At 49.9% G+C, this 15,815-nt stretch overlaps 1 protein-coding gene across 1 annotated transcript in view; it reads left to right on the forward strand.

Moving 5' to 3' along the window:
- The window catches only part of IGDCC3 (immunoglobulin superfamily DCC subclass member 3), a 106,075-nt gene that overhangs the window by 82,536 nt on the left and 7,724 nt on the right, over positions 1-15,815 (forward strand). The window contains exons 7-9 of the mRNA XM_075159558.1: positions 2,837-3,002; positions 13,921-14,168; positions 14,549-14,713. Coding sequence (XP_075015659.1) covers positions 2,837-3,002; positions 13,921-14,168; positions 14,549-14,713 — 579 coding nt within the window. The remainder of the gene's footprint in view (positions 1-2,836; positions 3,003-13,920; positions 14,169-14,548; positions 14,714-15,815) is intronic.

The raw sequence follows: 15,815 nt of genomic DNA on the forward strand, positions 1-15,815 counted from the left end.
TCTGCTGCAGCCTGGGCCCTTTTGCCGCTACAGCTCCACACTGCTGCTCCTTCTGCCCCCAAAGGAGGAGGGCAAGACCTGAGCAGGACGGAGTGATGCCTGGAGAAAGCCAGAAGGAGCAGGAACAGCAGAAGGGCATCCCGTGCCTTGCAGCAAGGGGTGCCACCGAGTAGGGACAGCTCGGCACAGCGGAGGTGGGAGCCGTTCGAAGGAGTGGCTGCCTGCTCCCCAGAGGGTTTAAGCAAGTTAAACAGGGGACGAGGTTTTGATCTGGTTGTGTTTAGCGAGACAGCGAAGAGGAGGGACGGCGGAGGAGAGCAGGGACCCGAGGAACCCGAGGGGCCGCGGTCCTGAATAGCATCGCTGGCGCCGAGCCAGCGGCCGCAGCTGCACGTTCGTTACCCCCGAGTCACACGCGACACCGCTCCAATTACTCCCTCTTGACACAGGCTAATAAGGGAGGATAAGGAGAGCCGGCGATTCCAGAAGGGTTACGCCGGATGCTTCTTTCCATATTTAAACTTTGTTTCTGCTGGAACAAACGGCGGGTTTGAGATTTGGTGAAGCAGGGGGGGAGGCAGAGGCAAAGAGCCAAGCAGCAGGATCTTTAATGAAGCTGCAGCGAGGAGCTGCAAGATGGCTGTGCCCTTCCTTGGCATCGTGGGCTTGCACCTGCGAGTATCGCGGGTGCAACTTGTGAGCCCAGATGAAAGCAGGGAGGTGCACAGCCACTTGCAAAATAATTGCTCCTGCAAAACCGTGCCAGCACAAAGCGGGGGGCGGGAGGTTAAGGAAGTCTTGAAAATCAAGTCTCTAATGCTCTCACTGTACACCACAAAGGGACCATTCACTGCAGGGATGAGAGGTTTCTCCCCCTGTCTATCCATGCTTCCAACTTTTATTGAACCCATCCTGAATTTTATTTTAATTTCTAAGTCTAGAGGGGGAAAAACATAGGAGGGAATAAAAGGACAAGGGATCGATTGGCACGTGGGGAAGTTTAGCAGGAGGTTCTGGAAATATGTGTCCATTATATTGCTGAGATCAGGTTCATTAGTAGACCCGAGCGTTGACAGAAGTGGCCTGACAATAAACTCTGCCGGTGGACACCCCCTACCGCTAACATAAGTCAGACCTGCCATGCTCCGCTTCCCTTTGATTGTTAAAAATGAAAGAGGGGGCTCCTTCGAGGTAGACGGGCTCTTCAATGAATTTCTGTGTCTTTCTGCTTGCAGAACTTATAATGTGCATGACTCCGCTCTTACACACAAGCACCTTTGGCCTTGTTGCAGCAGTAGCGATGCTCTTCCCTTGCACGCATGCAGCTGGGGAAGAGCTTTATCACCCCATGCTCCTGCAGCAAACCCTGAGGGCTTTTTTTGGCCATGAACCATAGGGCTCTGCTCTTTCATAGCTGCTCTCGCCTGCAGCCTGGCCACCCCTCAACACATTTGGCTGGACCAGTTTGCTTCCTTCTCCCACCCCCACATCTCTGCTGGTGGCAGAGCCCACCAAGCCCATGCTTGGAAAATGCCAGCGAGTGGCACTGAGTGTGTCTCCCTGGATAATTTTGCTTTTGTCAGGAAAATTTAACGCCAGCCATCCATTATGTGACACTGGTCGGTAAATTCATTACGGGCCCGTGCCTCTCATCTGTTTGTCTTCATTGCGGCTGCTGCCGGTTCCACCTGATTTTAGGTTTCAGCTGCAATGTGGGGTATATTTATCACTTTGCCCTTTGAAGCGTAACTGTTTGAATAAACTCACCAATTTGGCAGTGTCTTTCAGGCCCTGCTTTCTGTAGGCTGATACACTGTTTTATTCTGATAAATGATTTTAAATCTATTTTGAGCTGCTAGAAAGGGGGAAATCACTTTCCGTTTAAAAACGTTATTGTTAAAGGTGAACACATTTGGTTACAAGGTGAGCAGCAGTTACAGGGATGATGGAGTCTTCTGCCAGGCTTGGCAGGACTCCAAGGGTCCCAGGCTGCAGATCTGGGGTAAAAAAGTCTCCCCAGTCTATTGCTACCAGGATAGTCTGCAGCAAATCTGATATTTACTGGGGAAAGAACAACCTGCTAGATTGCTGTACGCACATCCATACATTTCTTTCCATTTGCAAGCAGTTAGCTAATGCCGTACGGGTCCTTTGGGCAAAGCAATGGCATTGCTCTCGCTCTGCCATTGATGAAACAGCAGATCTCCCCAACCGCAAATACTATAATTGCCACATGTAGTTGCAGCCTTCCTTCCTTACCACTTTTTGTGTTCTCAATACGTGCTAATTTTGGCAAGCTTCCATTGCGGAGGGCTTTTTTTCTGCCAGGGCGATGGCCCTGCGTGGTGCCGCGCACTATGAAGGGTTATGCACACTTTCTGTTTTACGTGTGTGCAAACGACTGGAGACTGCTGACCTTCCAGCCTGTTCCCCTAACAGGCAGGATGCATTTTTAAATGACCTTTGTCAGATATGGATTATTTTGCAGCATTGGAGTTGCTTTCAGTGGGAGACTGGGGAGAGGTGAGGGGGCTTAGACCTTGATGCTGTTTGCCTGAACCCTGCAGGACTCACCTTGGCTCTCCATACAGTACTGAGCTGACCTTCAGGTGCCTTCTATGAAGCCATGACTGCCAGGATGGGCAACCAAACTGCAGCATTGCGTTGATTACAGACACACCATCCAAACCATAGTTATCTGCTGCCTATGCTGTGGGTTGGCCAAGTATCCCATGTTCCCAGCAGGCGAGGCTTACTGAAGCCCAGGCTATGAGGTTGCTCTTTATACCAGGATCATCATGACTTTTCTCACCCTCCTTCTCCTTCCTCCTTGCAGCCCCTGCAGAGTTTGTGCAGCATCCCCAGTCCATTTCCAGGCCCGTGGGAACTACTGCCATCTTCACGTGCGTGGCCCAAGGGGAACCCCCCCCACAGATCACTTGGCTGAGGAACGGGCAGATCCTGGAGACCAGCGACCACATTAAGCTGAAGAATAACAACAGGTAAGTCCTCGTGCACTGGCCACTGGCACTGCAGCACGGGATGGAGGGCAGTGTGAGATGCACGGCTGGGTTGTGCCATTCCCCAGCGTCAATCTGGAGTTACCACGCATGGAGGACTGACATCGCCTACCAGAAATAGCTGTCCCTGCAGGTAGTTCTTGGGCAAAGGGCAAGTTAGCTCACACAGGCTTCAGCTTTTGCGCAGACAGCGGATTTGAGGCAGATGTGTGCAGTAGTTCGTTTTGGACCGGTTGGTGAAGGCTGGCAGAGAGTAGTGGGGTCTGCATTATGTCCTGGTGAGCCGTGCAAGCCCTGCTTTTGCTGTAGCCCCGTTGCGCTGGGCAATGGCTGATGTGCTTGAGGCCGAGACAGGCGTGAGTGATCCAGAGAGACTGCAGCCCTGCTGCTTGAGCGCCTTGAAAAGGGCTTCGGCAGGTGAGGTGGGTTGCTGTCACGCATCCCTTGGACAGATGCAGTGCTCCCTGACCCTGCTTTTGAGAGAGGCTGGATTAAAAGCCATTATTTTGAACTATCTGGACTCCAGTGGAAAGGGTAGTGGGAGAGATGTTACAAAGAGCATTACATTACATTTACATTAGCAAAGAGCTAATGTAAAAGTGGTAATGTTCAGAAGCAGATCGTGGATTCAACTTGGGCTTTGATATACTAAAACACTGCTCCAGTCCCACTAGCTGCTCTTTGTAGGCTTACATTTCAGTGCTTCATGCTTTATTGTACCAGCACCTCAGCATTAGACTTTGACTGATGATGCAGGAACCCAGCAGAAGTTTCTCTTTTGTCGTGATCATCATCTGGGTATTTCTGGAGGGACCAAATGTTGTCCCTGGAGTTGGCAGTGGAGGAACCAACTCCACAGTGGAGGAACCAACCTTTAACCCCTGAACATTGACCTGCCTGGGTGTGCAAATGCAAATACATTTGAAATAATATTTGCATGGAAGCCGACTTTCACTAAACTTCAGCCTTTTATCTCACTGGGGAAGAGTGTTTTCTCTGAGTACTAAGTAACTGCATTTTCATGCGAGGGGATGGGGATGTTTGTACTGAGGAAATGATATGGTGGGATGCACTTAGTGTGAAAATTATAAGTTGACAACATAGTTTCTATGGAAATAGCATGGAACAATATACTGAAAAATAATAGTACCTGTGTTGTAAACCTACATTATTCGTAGAGATTTGTACTCTGTGGAGTCATATAGCTGCTATCTATATTAACAAATGCGTCTCATGAGTGCAACTACCCAACCTTGTGGGAGGGTCCGGACCTTCAGTTTAGACTGTTGGGAAGTGCTGCGTGGGCACCATGGCTTGTTCCTCAGGGGAGAAGAGTGGGTTTATTTTTCTAAGTTTCTACATGATATGGCTTTTTGTTTTCAGGTTTGAGGCTTTTTTAAAGCTTTGTTTTACAAAGGATGGAAGGATGTATGTTGCAAGAAGGGTAAGGTGTGAGTTGTAATAAAATCTTCTCAATCAGTGGAGGTTTTCTCCAAGCTGGAACTTTTTAGAGCTTCAGGGAACTTTTGTGTGCACATACAGATGCCACTCAATCCAGGCTTGTGGTCTTCTAATTCATTGCATGGGTTTCTGAGGCATGTCTGCCCTTACGATATGAACAGAGCAGAAATGGGAGAAGGGAAATTAGTGCATTCCCTTTTATAGGCCAGGAAAAGGAGTCAGAAGTGACCGAAGACTTTACAAGTGATCATTAAATCCACGACAAAACTCACACTGAGTTCAGCTCTGCGTCTCGCCCAGATGTCTTGCCTGTGAAATCATTCCTCTTCGCTGTTTGGGGAAGGTAAAAGTAGGGTCTTTGGTCATGGTCGTGTCTCCTTGCCAGGCCCCTGTGCCTGGAGCTGCGCTACACGTGTATGTGAACTGCAACTTGACGAACATAGCTGTAATCGTTTTCTTATGGCAATCATTTAATGCAATTTAGCGTCAGTCTTTTCCACTGCAAGCCGAATGATCAGATTACATTGCATCTGGCACAGGCTGGGGGAGCTCAGCCAGTTACTGGGGCTCAGCTGACACGTGGCATCTTCTCAAGCTATAGGAACATGATTGTAAAGCTGAGCCCTAAGGCCATCGTACTTGACGATGTTGAACTTTTGGCTTCTTTCGCACTAGTCTTGGTGTACTCTGACCCTCAACTTCAGGCGAGTGGCCATTCCTGGTGAGTTCCAAAGCTGTCAGTCTGCAGAATGCCCTCGCTGGTACAGCAGGGCTGGGTGCTCCATGAATTGGAGGAAACAGATCAATGGCTGGGTTCTTTTTCTGAGCTTTTTCAAGTTGTCCTTTGTTTCATTCTCATGGGCGTGACTAAGTGCTGTAACCCACTTAGTTCCAGGCAGAATCAGTTTGTGATTATGCCTTGGATTTATCAGTCTATTGCACTTGGAAAATATTTGTCCGTATAAAGATGGATCTCGAATCTGCTAGTAATGAAGCTACTAAACTGCACTATGAGCTTTTTAATTAGATTACATGGTTTCCTAGAAAATTCATTTGGATTAAAACTCTGCTTAATATGGCAATAAAGGTCTGACTGCCCCCAAAGGGATTTTTAGAAAAAAAGAGTAAATCATCCCAAATCATATCATGTGTTAATTGATTGCAAAATGTATCCTTATGAGCAACTTCGTTCTTGTAAACAAACACAGCTAGAAGTGAGGTCCAGACCTGCAGAACACGGTGTGTTCGAGATGCTGCTCTGCTCCTGCAAGCTTTGCAAGTACAGCCACCGTGTGAGGCATCACTCCTGCGGGCAGTAACGTGTTTGCACAAACCCACAGCCGATGGGAAGATCTGTCCATCAAAGTGTTGCTTCACAAAGTTATGAAGGGCCCTTTGGCATCTACGTCCCCCCATGCTGTCTCTCATATGTAGTAACTGCAAACCCAAGGAGACAAACCCTCAAGGTCAGGGGACTTCGGAAGCCCTTGGCTGTTGAGATGGGACAGCAGCTTCAGGACTGGATTCACTGCAGATTGGATGTAGCTGCTGCTACGACATCAGTCGGTCACTTGTTAAGCATCTTCCAGCCTTTCAGCACAGTAAAATAAGCCTCACAGGCTGTGTCCAATAAATACCTTTTCCCTCGTGATCCCTCAGTTGTGAAATCTCATCACCTGATGTGTTGACGGTTTCTGGGCACATTAGCGTTAAAGATCAGCCCTCCGCTGTGCCCTCTCCAGAGGTGGTTGTTATGTTTTGAAAATGCCAGCTGTGTGGGAACAAAATATCCAATCGATGATTAGCAAAAATCAGAAGCAATTCTGGGATAGCGGATAATTGTTAATGAAAAATGCATGAAGGCTCAGGCATAGGGAATTCTGGGGCTTTCCATTAAAAGCTGTGAATAAAAATCACTGAAGGAGCTGACGATGGGGCTGTATTGCCATGCGATCCCTGGGTTGGGGATGGAGCCGATAGCTGTTGGGGTGGTGCTGCACTGGACCATGCTCTTGGATGGAGAAGCTGATGAAGCCTTTTTGACTTTGGTGGAGCCATCCCCGTATTGTTCCTGGGGTGATTCAGTTTAATCATGATCCAAATGCCTGAGAGGTGTAATAGGCATTTCCAACAAAATTCCCACCCGGCACCACCAGCCCATCCCAAAAACAGGCTGCAGGAGGAAGGGCAGTTACTGACCGAGTTAATTGTGGGCTTGTGTAAAATCATGCTTTCTTGGTTATTACTTCAAAATTTACAAGGAAGCATGAAATAGTACCTGAATTACTGCTCTGAAAGGTTTATTGCTTTTCTTCCTTTGACCTAATCAGGTTCAGGGGGGTAATTTTCAGCCTAGAAGTATATCACACTATGGGGTTTGCATTGCCCTAATAGCAAGGAACAAAGGCCAACATCTTCAGAGAAGGCAGGCTCTAAATACTGATTTTTCCAAGAAGATTTTATTTACAAAATGGTAATTAAGGGACTTCATTTGTTCCACTGGAAGAAGGTTTCGTTAGAATGTGGGCTCAGGTGGCATTCGTTCTCCTCGGTGACCTTCGCTTATGAACTGTCTCCTTTTTAAACTCTTCCTCACTGGTTTGCACTTGTTCTAGAGCTCTGGGAATGACTCACTTCAAGGGCTGCAAATGCTCGAGGTTTATCAGAGAAAATATTCCTCCGTAACTAAACTTCAGGACAACTTTGCTTTTCTTGCACTTGTTGCTTAATCCTAGCACAAGCACTTGGGACAGGACAACCCTTTTGGTACCAAACCCAGGAAAACTACAACCTGTCATTCACAAGGTGGCTTTTTTCTGCAAAACCCACGTTAGCTGGGTGCAGAGGGATGCAGATGGGTTTGTACATCCCTTCATGGGGCACACACCCCACAAACCCTTGAATTTGAAGGGATTTGGACACCTTAAGGGAGGACAGGCAAGCCTGCAGGTTATTTATGCAATGAGTTCGAAGACCGTTGGTGACTATGGGAAGGGTACCGTATAGCAAATCGTATTTCAGTTCCCAGAAACGTGATAAATAAGTATGTGGAGGACTGGGATATGAACCAGCTGCTCCTGATTTAAGAATAATTTATGGGTTGGACTTTGTTTGGAAGACACATGGAAATGGCCTTCGCAGGGAGGGTCTCCGCATGAGCGCCCAAAGCCCCACTAAGCAGTGAGGCATCAGCGTGACCCCTCCTTCCCTGCACTAAGCAGGGATCCTGTGCTGGGATCATGCAGCCATATCCCATGAAAGGGATCTGCAGCAGCCCCGGAGCAGCCGACAGCAACAGGCGTCAGTCTCTCCTTCTCACGTGGCTGTGATTATTTTGCTACCGAGTTGCCCGTTTAATTTTGCTTTGTGTGCTGCTCCACTGAGCTGCTCTTGAAGTGCACCAACGATCCAGGCTGTTAAGAGTTTCTTCCAACTGTTGCATACAGCAAAATACATCTGCAGAGAATGGTCCTTATACAGGAGCCTTCAAGGCGGGACTGAGCCCGTCGTGGGGCAGCCCAAACTCAGCCTCCCCTGGATTAGGCTGGGTCTTTTTCCTCTCCAACACCTGTGCCCCTTGCTGAGAAAAAGGTTTGGAGGACTTTCCATTTAGCAGCTCTCCCAGCTGTCTGCATTAGCAGTCCTACCAACACAGGCACCCTCCCTTCCAGTAGCTTTTCCTGAGATGTTTTGTGCTTCCCTGTGGTCCTGCAGATGTAGACTTCTCTGCTCCCTCCCTGGGACAGGATTCAGTTAAATCTGTGATTGCACTCTCTGACTTGTGAAAACAGGTTGAGTGGCAGCCGACGAGTTCACCAGATAACCAGCAAGTCTTGAAATAAGGGGCAGCTGGCTCTGCCTGTTGTCTCCTGCCTGTGCCAGGGTGCACTTCCCAGCTCTGCAGGGACGGGAGGACGCAGCTCCACCACTGTCAGTGCAGTTGGACCCTCTTGCCTTGGCCATGGATGTGAGGGAACAGACCTCATGGGAGGTTGGAGCCACTCACTTGCTGAAGGTCTTCTGCATGGAGCTCAATGCCGTGCTGGGAGGTGCTCCAAGGCAGGGCTGAGTTGCAGCACCAGCTGGATGTGTCCTTCCCACCTGGGAAGGCTCAGACCACCTCTGATGTGGACCAGAGCTAAATCCAGGGACCCAGAGCCTCCAAAGCTATAGTGTCCAGTTGGATTGCTTGTCCTGAGCACGGTGCCTGAGCAGCAGCAGGTTCCCCGGAAGGCTCAGCGTGTGTGCTTGGTGTCATATCAAGACAGTGCAAACCCAGGTGTCATGAAGCCAGCAAAGAAGGGTCAGCATTTCAGGATGAAATGGTGCCACTGCTGTGCCTCCTGTAGCAAATGTGACGCCGTTTACAACTTCCCATTTGCGGAAAAGACGCCATACAGCCAAATCCCTGTCCTGCCAGACTCCGTTCTCTTCCAGGGGCGTGAGAAGGAGCACCATCTCTAACCAGCTTTGCGGGCTGAGAGCCTGCCAGCCCTTTCATCCAGCACTGGTGGGGAGGGTGGGCTAGTTACCCACAGCACCGTGCACCCTGCTGGGACCAGCAGCATCCCTCCAGAAACTGCGCTCGGGTGAGTCTGTAACCGCAGAATTGGGCTGGGATCCTGACGAGCGGGCTGCAGGACCTGCTAAATGTAATCCAGTTTGTGCCGAAAGGGATCCTTCTCCTGCATAACACAACCGAATTTCACCTAGGAAGCCCTGCATGAGATTTAATTTCTGGAGGTGTAAGAACATGTTTATAGAGGGCTGGGGATGATCTGCAGTGTCTCTTTGGACCGATGAGTGTCACTCTTCAAGTTTTGCACCTTATTCTCAGCCTGTACGAGTCAACCTTCAAATACAGGGCATTTCTGCAAAGCTGCCAACAACCAGCACTGGAGGGAAAAAATTTCCTTTCCAGCACAGCACCGGCCGGCAGCCCAGGAGCGGTTCGTTCGGTGCAGCATGGGACAACGCAACCCGTAACAAATGGAGGCAGAGCAGGGCACGGGGACGGGGCCTCTGAATGCAGCGCTGGTGGCTTTCTGGAGCTGCCGGCACTTAAAATGCTCTCCCCGCTAGCCACAGCCTGCTCTCTGCATTAATTTCATCACACTCCCTCTTTTGTGCGTGTGTGTGCGCGCGCATGCTGATATCCTTCCAGATGGGCCCCTCTTCTTCTTTGTGCTGCTGAATCGATGAAGAGGCTTCCTTCAGTTCTCAGACTTTTTCAGAGGAGCCTTTGGAAAGCCGATCTCCGGTCACCGGCCCAGACCCCTGACCCAAGCCAGATCAGTCATCCTGATTGCCTATGAACTGGGAAGACAGCTTGGGAATACCGCGGCTTTCGAGCAGCGGAGGCCTCTCGTTTCAGCTCAGCCGGGTGTGAATCTGCAGCGGCTCCTCTCCCCACTTCCATCAATGCCTGTCAGGGCATTGTGCGGAGATGTGATGGAGCCCTCGGCTCGCTGAGCGGCTTTGGTGACCAGCAGAAAGCCTTCTGGCATCTCGCCTCGTCTGACGTGCTCGCGGCGCTGCCAGTCTGGCACTCGCGGGAAAGTTTTCCAACAGCAGATGTCCCAAAGTGACAGATTTTTTTCCTGTTGACGGGAAGAAATAAAAGGACACTGCATATTTCAGATGGTTGACGCACAGAGACGCTCTGCGCCTCCTTGCGCAGCAACTACATATTTTCCTTTTGTCTGAGCTTCCTTAGAAAAAGAAAAAGACAAAAAGCAGCAAAACCTGGGAAAGCTGCTGGACTGAACACTGACCCTGCCGCACCGCATCCTCTGCATCCCGGGGGGTGATGCGGTGGGCGAAGGCAGGAAGAATTTGTTAGTAGTTAAGGTGAAAACAGATGCACAGCAGAGGTATCAGCTGGGATGGTGCTGGCGTTCATGTAACTCACTGCCAGCTCCTGCCCTCCTCATCGCAGCTACCAGCGTGCTTCAGAGCTCACGCCGGGGCTTGCAGGGAGCTCAGCAGCCTCCTTTAGAGGTCTGCTGGTGGGTGTTAGAGGGACCGACAGAGAGAGAGAAAATCCTTACTCTCATGAAGCTGGTGTTTAGATGCTGGGCATTCTGCGCGCCAACTTCTCCGCGCTTGGTTTCCGCTCCTTACCCAGGTTTATAGACATAGCCGAAAATCCAGGTTTTTTATTGACCCGGTTGCCTGTGCATCATTCCAGGTAACGTGGGCCCCAGGTAACGGATGGCTGAGGCTCTTATTGCACAGTGCGTCCAAACATAGCCTTGTAAATCTCAATGAAAATGAACTTTTCAAAGCTTGAGGCAAGTTTACAGCTACCTGCCATGTCTACTTTGTAGAAATTTATTTTATTTATTTCTTCTGACTTGACTTTGCGTGACAGTGTTACCGCCCACCCTGGGACCTCTGCAGAGAGGCAGCTGGGATGTCCGAGGCTCTGCCCAGCTCTGGGTCCCAGTGGCCAAGTGCTGTCCTGCTCCAGGAGCGCTGGCATCCAGCACATCATTGTGTTGCACAAGAGGAGCTTTGCCCAGGAGAGAGATGTCTTTGGCCCCAGCATCATGCTGTTGTCGTCAGGCTCCTTGCACCCTTGCACTGCTTTCCAACCAGGCTCCTCTCTTCCCTCCTCCGCATCTTCTCCTCTCTCCATGTAAAGCAAATAAATACACTTGGAGGCAGCGGAGCCTAAATACTCCTCGTTGTTCCTGGGCTGCTTTGTGCTTGGGAAGCTTAACACTGCTCTCGACTTTCGTGCCAGCCCAGCCTGGGTGCTCCTGGATGCCCAGATGCACAGCAGCCGCGTGGAAATAATCCCTGCATTGACGGGGCAGAAGGAAGCACTGCTGCTCCTTCCACACATCTGCTTTCTGCAGAGCTGCAAGTACAGCTTTCGGACGGCGTAATCCTGCCTTCTGCCATCTGTCCTCACAGGAATCAGCCCTTGTTGACACAGTTGAGCCACACATCGGGGTCATTCCTCCCTGCGCCTCCCTCCCAGCTCTGCCTTTCTCCTTCCATTTAATCAGCCCGTGGCTATGAGGGGAGCTTAGGGCTGATTCTCTAAAATCACCATATCAGCTGAAACCATCACATTTGATATTCCATTTACAATGTTTCCAAGGAAACAAAGGCACAGGACATAAATAGATGACTGTTAAACATTTGCTCACTCACCATGGCCCTGATAATTTGCAAGGCAGAAATATGAATGTTAAATCAACAGCAATAATAAATTTTAATATAGGAAGACCAATATTTCTCTGCAATTAGAAGAAGCATTCGTTCTGACGTACAGGCAGGCAGTGGCAGGTTATTTATAATTTCTACTTTCCATGTACAATTTTTCATTTACATAAAGGGCAGCTTTGATTACGACTCCCAAAAAAGCCATGAAGTGCCCCTTGCATCAGCAAGGGTGCTTGGGATTTACTCATGTGCAGTCAAGTCCCAAGTCCACCTGGAATTCACCGCAGGAGAAGAAAATAATTTATTTCTCCCTAGAAGCAAGCAGGGGATATGGATTTGGTTAGGTTCGGGTCATTTCTGACAGAAAAACAGCAACCAAAAAGCTCATGCAAGCTTTGGCGTAAGCCAGCGAGATGATGCTGAAGCTTGGAGGCATCGTGGTCTCCCAAGCATTCATGCCAAGCCGGAAGCAAACCACAGTTCAAACAAACTGGGCAGGACTGGAAATACGGATGTACAAATAGGGCTTAATCCCGCGTGGTGCACGTATGGGTGATGCTCTAAAATGGAAGGGGAAGCAGTGGTGAGCGGTGTTTTATTCAGTGCTGTGGGGTGTGTCCTATAAGCGTATCTATAGGACTAGTCAATCCCCACAATTTGCAGTAACAAATACAACTTACAGTGGTGTCAAAGCTGTCACCAGGTTTAGTTGGTCCAGTCTGGACCCCTACTGGAACTTTATTTCCAAAATTTTCCCCAAGATACCCTGTTTGTGAGAACATCCTACCTGGACTAAGGGCATCATAAGCATATCGTATCGTAACCTGAGCTGCTGCCTCAAGATGTTTTTTGGTAGAAACATCTCCAATGTCAAAGGCTGCCTTTCAACGTCTAGCTCGGAGTTGGAAACAGTGTGGTGAGACTTCCCTGCCCCATGTCTTGGAAGGGTATTTATTTATGGGGTCTTGCGTCTGCTGGATAGTCACAAACTGAATCGCGTTGTTCCTGGCTTGGTTTCTGAGGAAGGGCGCAAGCCCTGGAGAGAGCAGAGCTTTCATTGACGGGTCCCTGTTCGTGAACAAATGTTATTAAGAAAAGCTGTTTTGCATGCTGAATGGCAAGGCAGAGCTAATGCGTTGCACAAATTATTTCTGACTCAATATTTGCTGGTGGTGTTTTAAAGATGCCGGGCAATGCAACCTATTGACTGGCCCTGAACTTGCTCCGGTTGTACACAGCCATTGCCGGAGCGTCATGCAGCTCAGAAAGGTGGCCACATGTACATGGACTCTGGTTGTCCCTGCGCCCATCAAGCCACTAAACACCCCTCCTAGAGGTGGCGTGGAGATGGGCACCTTGCTCAGGAACGCACTCATTTGGGAAGTTGGTACGTGGTTGGCTTTTCCCGCTCCTTTAGGGATGTTTTCCACCAGGGTAGCCAGTGCCTGTCTTTATCTTGGAGGCTGACAACAGCATCTAAGCCTGGTGTGGAGGCCCCCGAGAGCAGGCTGGAAGAACCGTCCTGCTTGCTGCCCTGGGAGAGCAAGCTTTGATGCGCCAGCATCAAAAAGACGCTCAGAGGTTTTGCAGACAAAACCTGCGACTTGCTTGTAAGCTTTGGCTTTTGGCTTGCGGTGATCATGTTTCTGAAAATGCAGAAGCAGGAGCTGAGGCTGTAACCCTGCCGGATAAGTCAGCTAATCCCAACGTAACCCTAAGACTGCTCTAATGTGCTATAATGCAATGCTATAGAGCATCACCAGAGGGCTTTCTGGCTGCGCTTGATTAGACTTGGCTTAGCAACCGTATGCGGTGCCTGGATGGGTCTCACTGGTGTGTACTGGAGCTAAGCCAGTTAAAGCTGGTTTGGGTGTATGGATGCACTTGCCACAGAGGTATCTCTGTAGTGTATCTCAGAAGGTATCTCAGAAGCTGGGATCTTCCTGAATTCAGGGCTTCAGATCCTGCCATTCCCTGTCCCACCCTGTGTCCCCATCTGGCTGTACTTGAACCGCAGTCTCTGCAAGTCAAGACAGAGATAATCTGCCCAGTCACAGGATCTGGGGAATGATGCAGCCTCCTCCTGGGCTTTTCCTTCCCCAAAAGCCCCAGCCCACAGCTTCCTGGAAGCTTTCTGTGGAGATAGAGGCATGTGGGATGTCCTGCCATCAGACCCAGCGTGGGACCATGGCATGGCTGGAGGGGAAGGACATCCACTGCGGAGCACTCAGTGAGAGCTTGTCCCTCTCGTGTCCCCATGCAGCACTCTCTCCATCTACGGGATCAACCAGGCGGATGAAGCCATCTACCAGTGCATCGCCGAGAACAGCGCCGGCTCCACGCAAGCCAGCGCTCGCCTGACGGTCCTGTGGGCAGATGGGCTGCCCGGTCCTCCGCAGAGCGTGAAGGCCGAGACGGTCTCTGCAACCACCATCCAGGTGTCTTGGAAGGAGCCTCTGCAGAACACCAAGGAGATCATCGGCTACGTGCTGCACATTCGGAAAGCTGCAGGTACGGTGCTCTACCCGCTGCCCAGAGCATCCTCAGCCTTCCCATAATTTAGCAACACGGCCTACTAGATAAACCAGGTCTGCACTGCAGTCGACAGTGCTGCCACCCATGTTCTCTATCATCTCCATGTTTCTGAAAGTCAGAGATGAGGCGGTAACGCTGATGTAAATACCAAAAGGGTGGGGAGGGTGAAGCCACGTAGTCAAGTCTCACTGCCCACTTAGGTCTCTGGCAAAGCACACAGAAACATCAGCCAAAAAGGATGTGAACAGATATATATCCACCTTAGGGACCAAAATTACCACTTGCAACACCTGTTTAGTCTCTTTACCTCTTGCACAGCCTAACGCCACTCTGTTCTTTCTTTCTTTGCGCTTCAGATCCCGTAGAGATGGAGTATCAGGAGGCTGTTAGCAAGAGCACCTTCCAGCAGCTAGTGACTGATTTAGAGCCCTCGACCAGCTATAGCTTTTATATAAAGGCTTACACCTCCCGGGGTGCCAGCAAAGCCTCAGAAGTCACAGTGGTGAGCACGCTGGGAGAAGGTAAGGAACGCTTTGCGCTTGGACCATCAGATGCTGAAACCCGCTGTGCGTAGCAGCAGCGCCGGTCACCCCGATACCCACTCCGGAGCGCTTTGGCACTTGGCCTGTGGTGCTGATGCTCCTTGTTCCTGCTCCTCCTCGTACTCTGCGATATTGTGTAAAACTCACTTGTATCGTTACACGGGGGTTGACTGATTGCCTTAAATGCGGCATTGCCTCTCACAGCTGATGTTGTAGCAGGGTGTGGATGCAAGTCTGGCTGGTCTCGTGCATTGCAGCTGCTCTGGGCTTTTCCTAAACTGCTTGCTAAATGCAGATTTCCTATCCAGCAGCGTCTCAGCATCCTCCAGCAGCTCTGGTACTCACAGCTCTTACTGGATAGGTGCCACACTTTTTTAAATATGATTTTTTTCTGCTCTACCCTGGAGAAATCACCCAAGAGCTGAGCTGTCCTGACCTACAAATCCCTGCCTTGGAGCAGCTTTCTGTTTCAGTGGGAAGTTAGGGCGATCTCTAAGGCTTTTTCCCTGACTTGGCCTCCCAGATGTGGCCACCAGTTAGCTTCCCCAGTAAGAAAGTGGGTGCTCTAATGCAGAACCCTTGCACACAGACACCAGACAGACCACAGCCCCAGTGTGATCTGTCAGCTGGCACGTTAGTAACGTTTTCCTAGAGACTCATGTACCTCTCCAGCACCTCTGAATCCTGGCTCGTCTCACATACGGAGACTAATTTCTTAGGAGCATTGCATCGTTCTCGTGAACACTCAGTAATCATGAATTTGCAGCAGAGAGGGCCTTGGGAGGGAGGATGTTGTTTAGGATCAAATGAAAGGGTGCGTTGACTTCCAGGTGGGGGATCCAGTTCTCATTCCATTTTCAGCCCTTGCTGAAAGAGGTTTACTACAGCATTTAAGCAACAGTGCCAATAAATCCTCGCCCTGCTGGGTTCGTTACCCTGCAAGTTTATTTTCCTTGGTACTCTGCAGGGAATCGGTCACCCTTGGCGTTTGTTTTTCCTTCCAATTTAGAGACAGAAAGATGGACTAAGGCAAAACTTGAAACGCCTTGACCTGATGTTCTGAGTTCAGCTACTGGAGCTA

This window comes from Calonectris borealis, chromosome 11 (assembly GCF_964195595.1).
Source record: "Calonectris borealis chromosome 11, bCalBor7.hap1.2, whole genome shotgun sequence".
Lineage (NCBI taxonomy): Eukaryota > Metazoa > Chordata > Aves > Procellariiformes > Procellariidae > Calonectris > Calonectris borealis.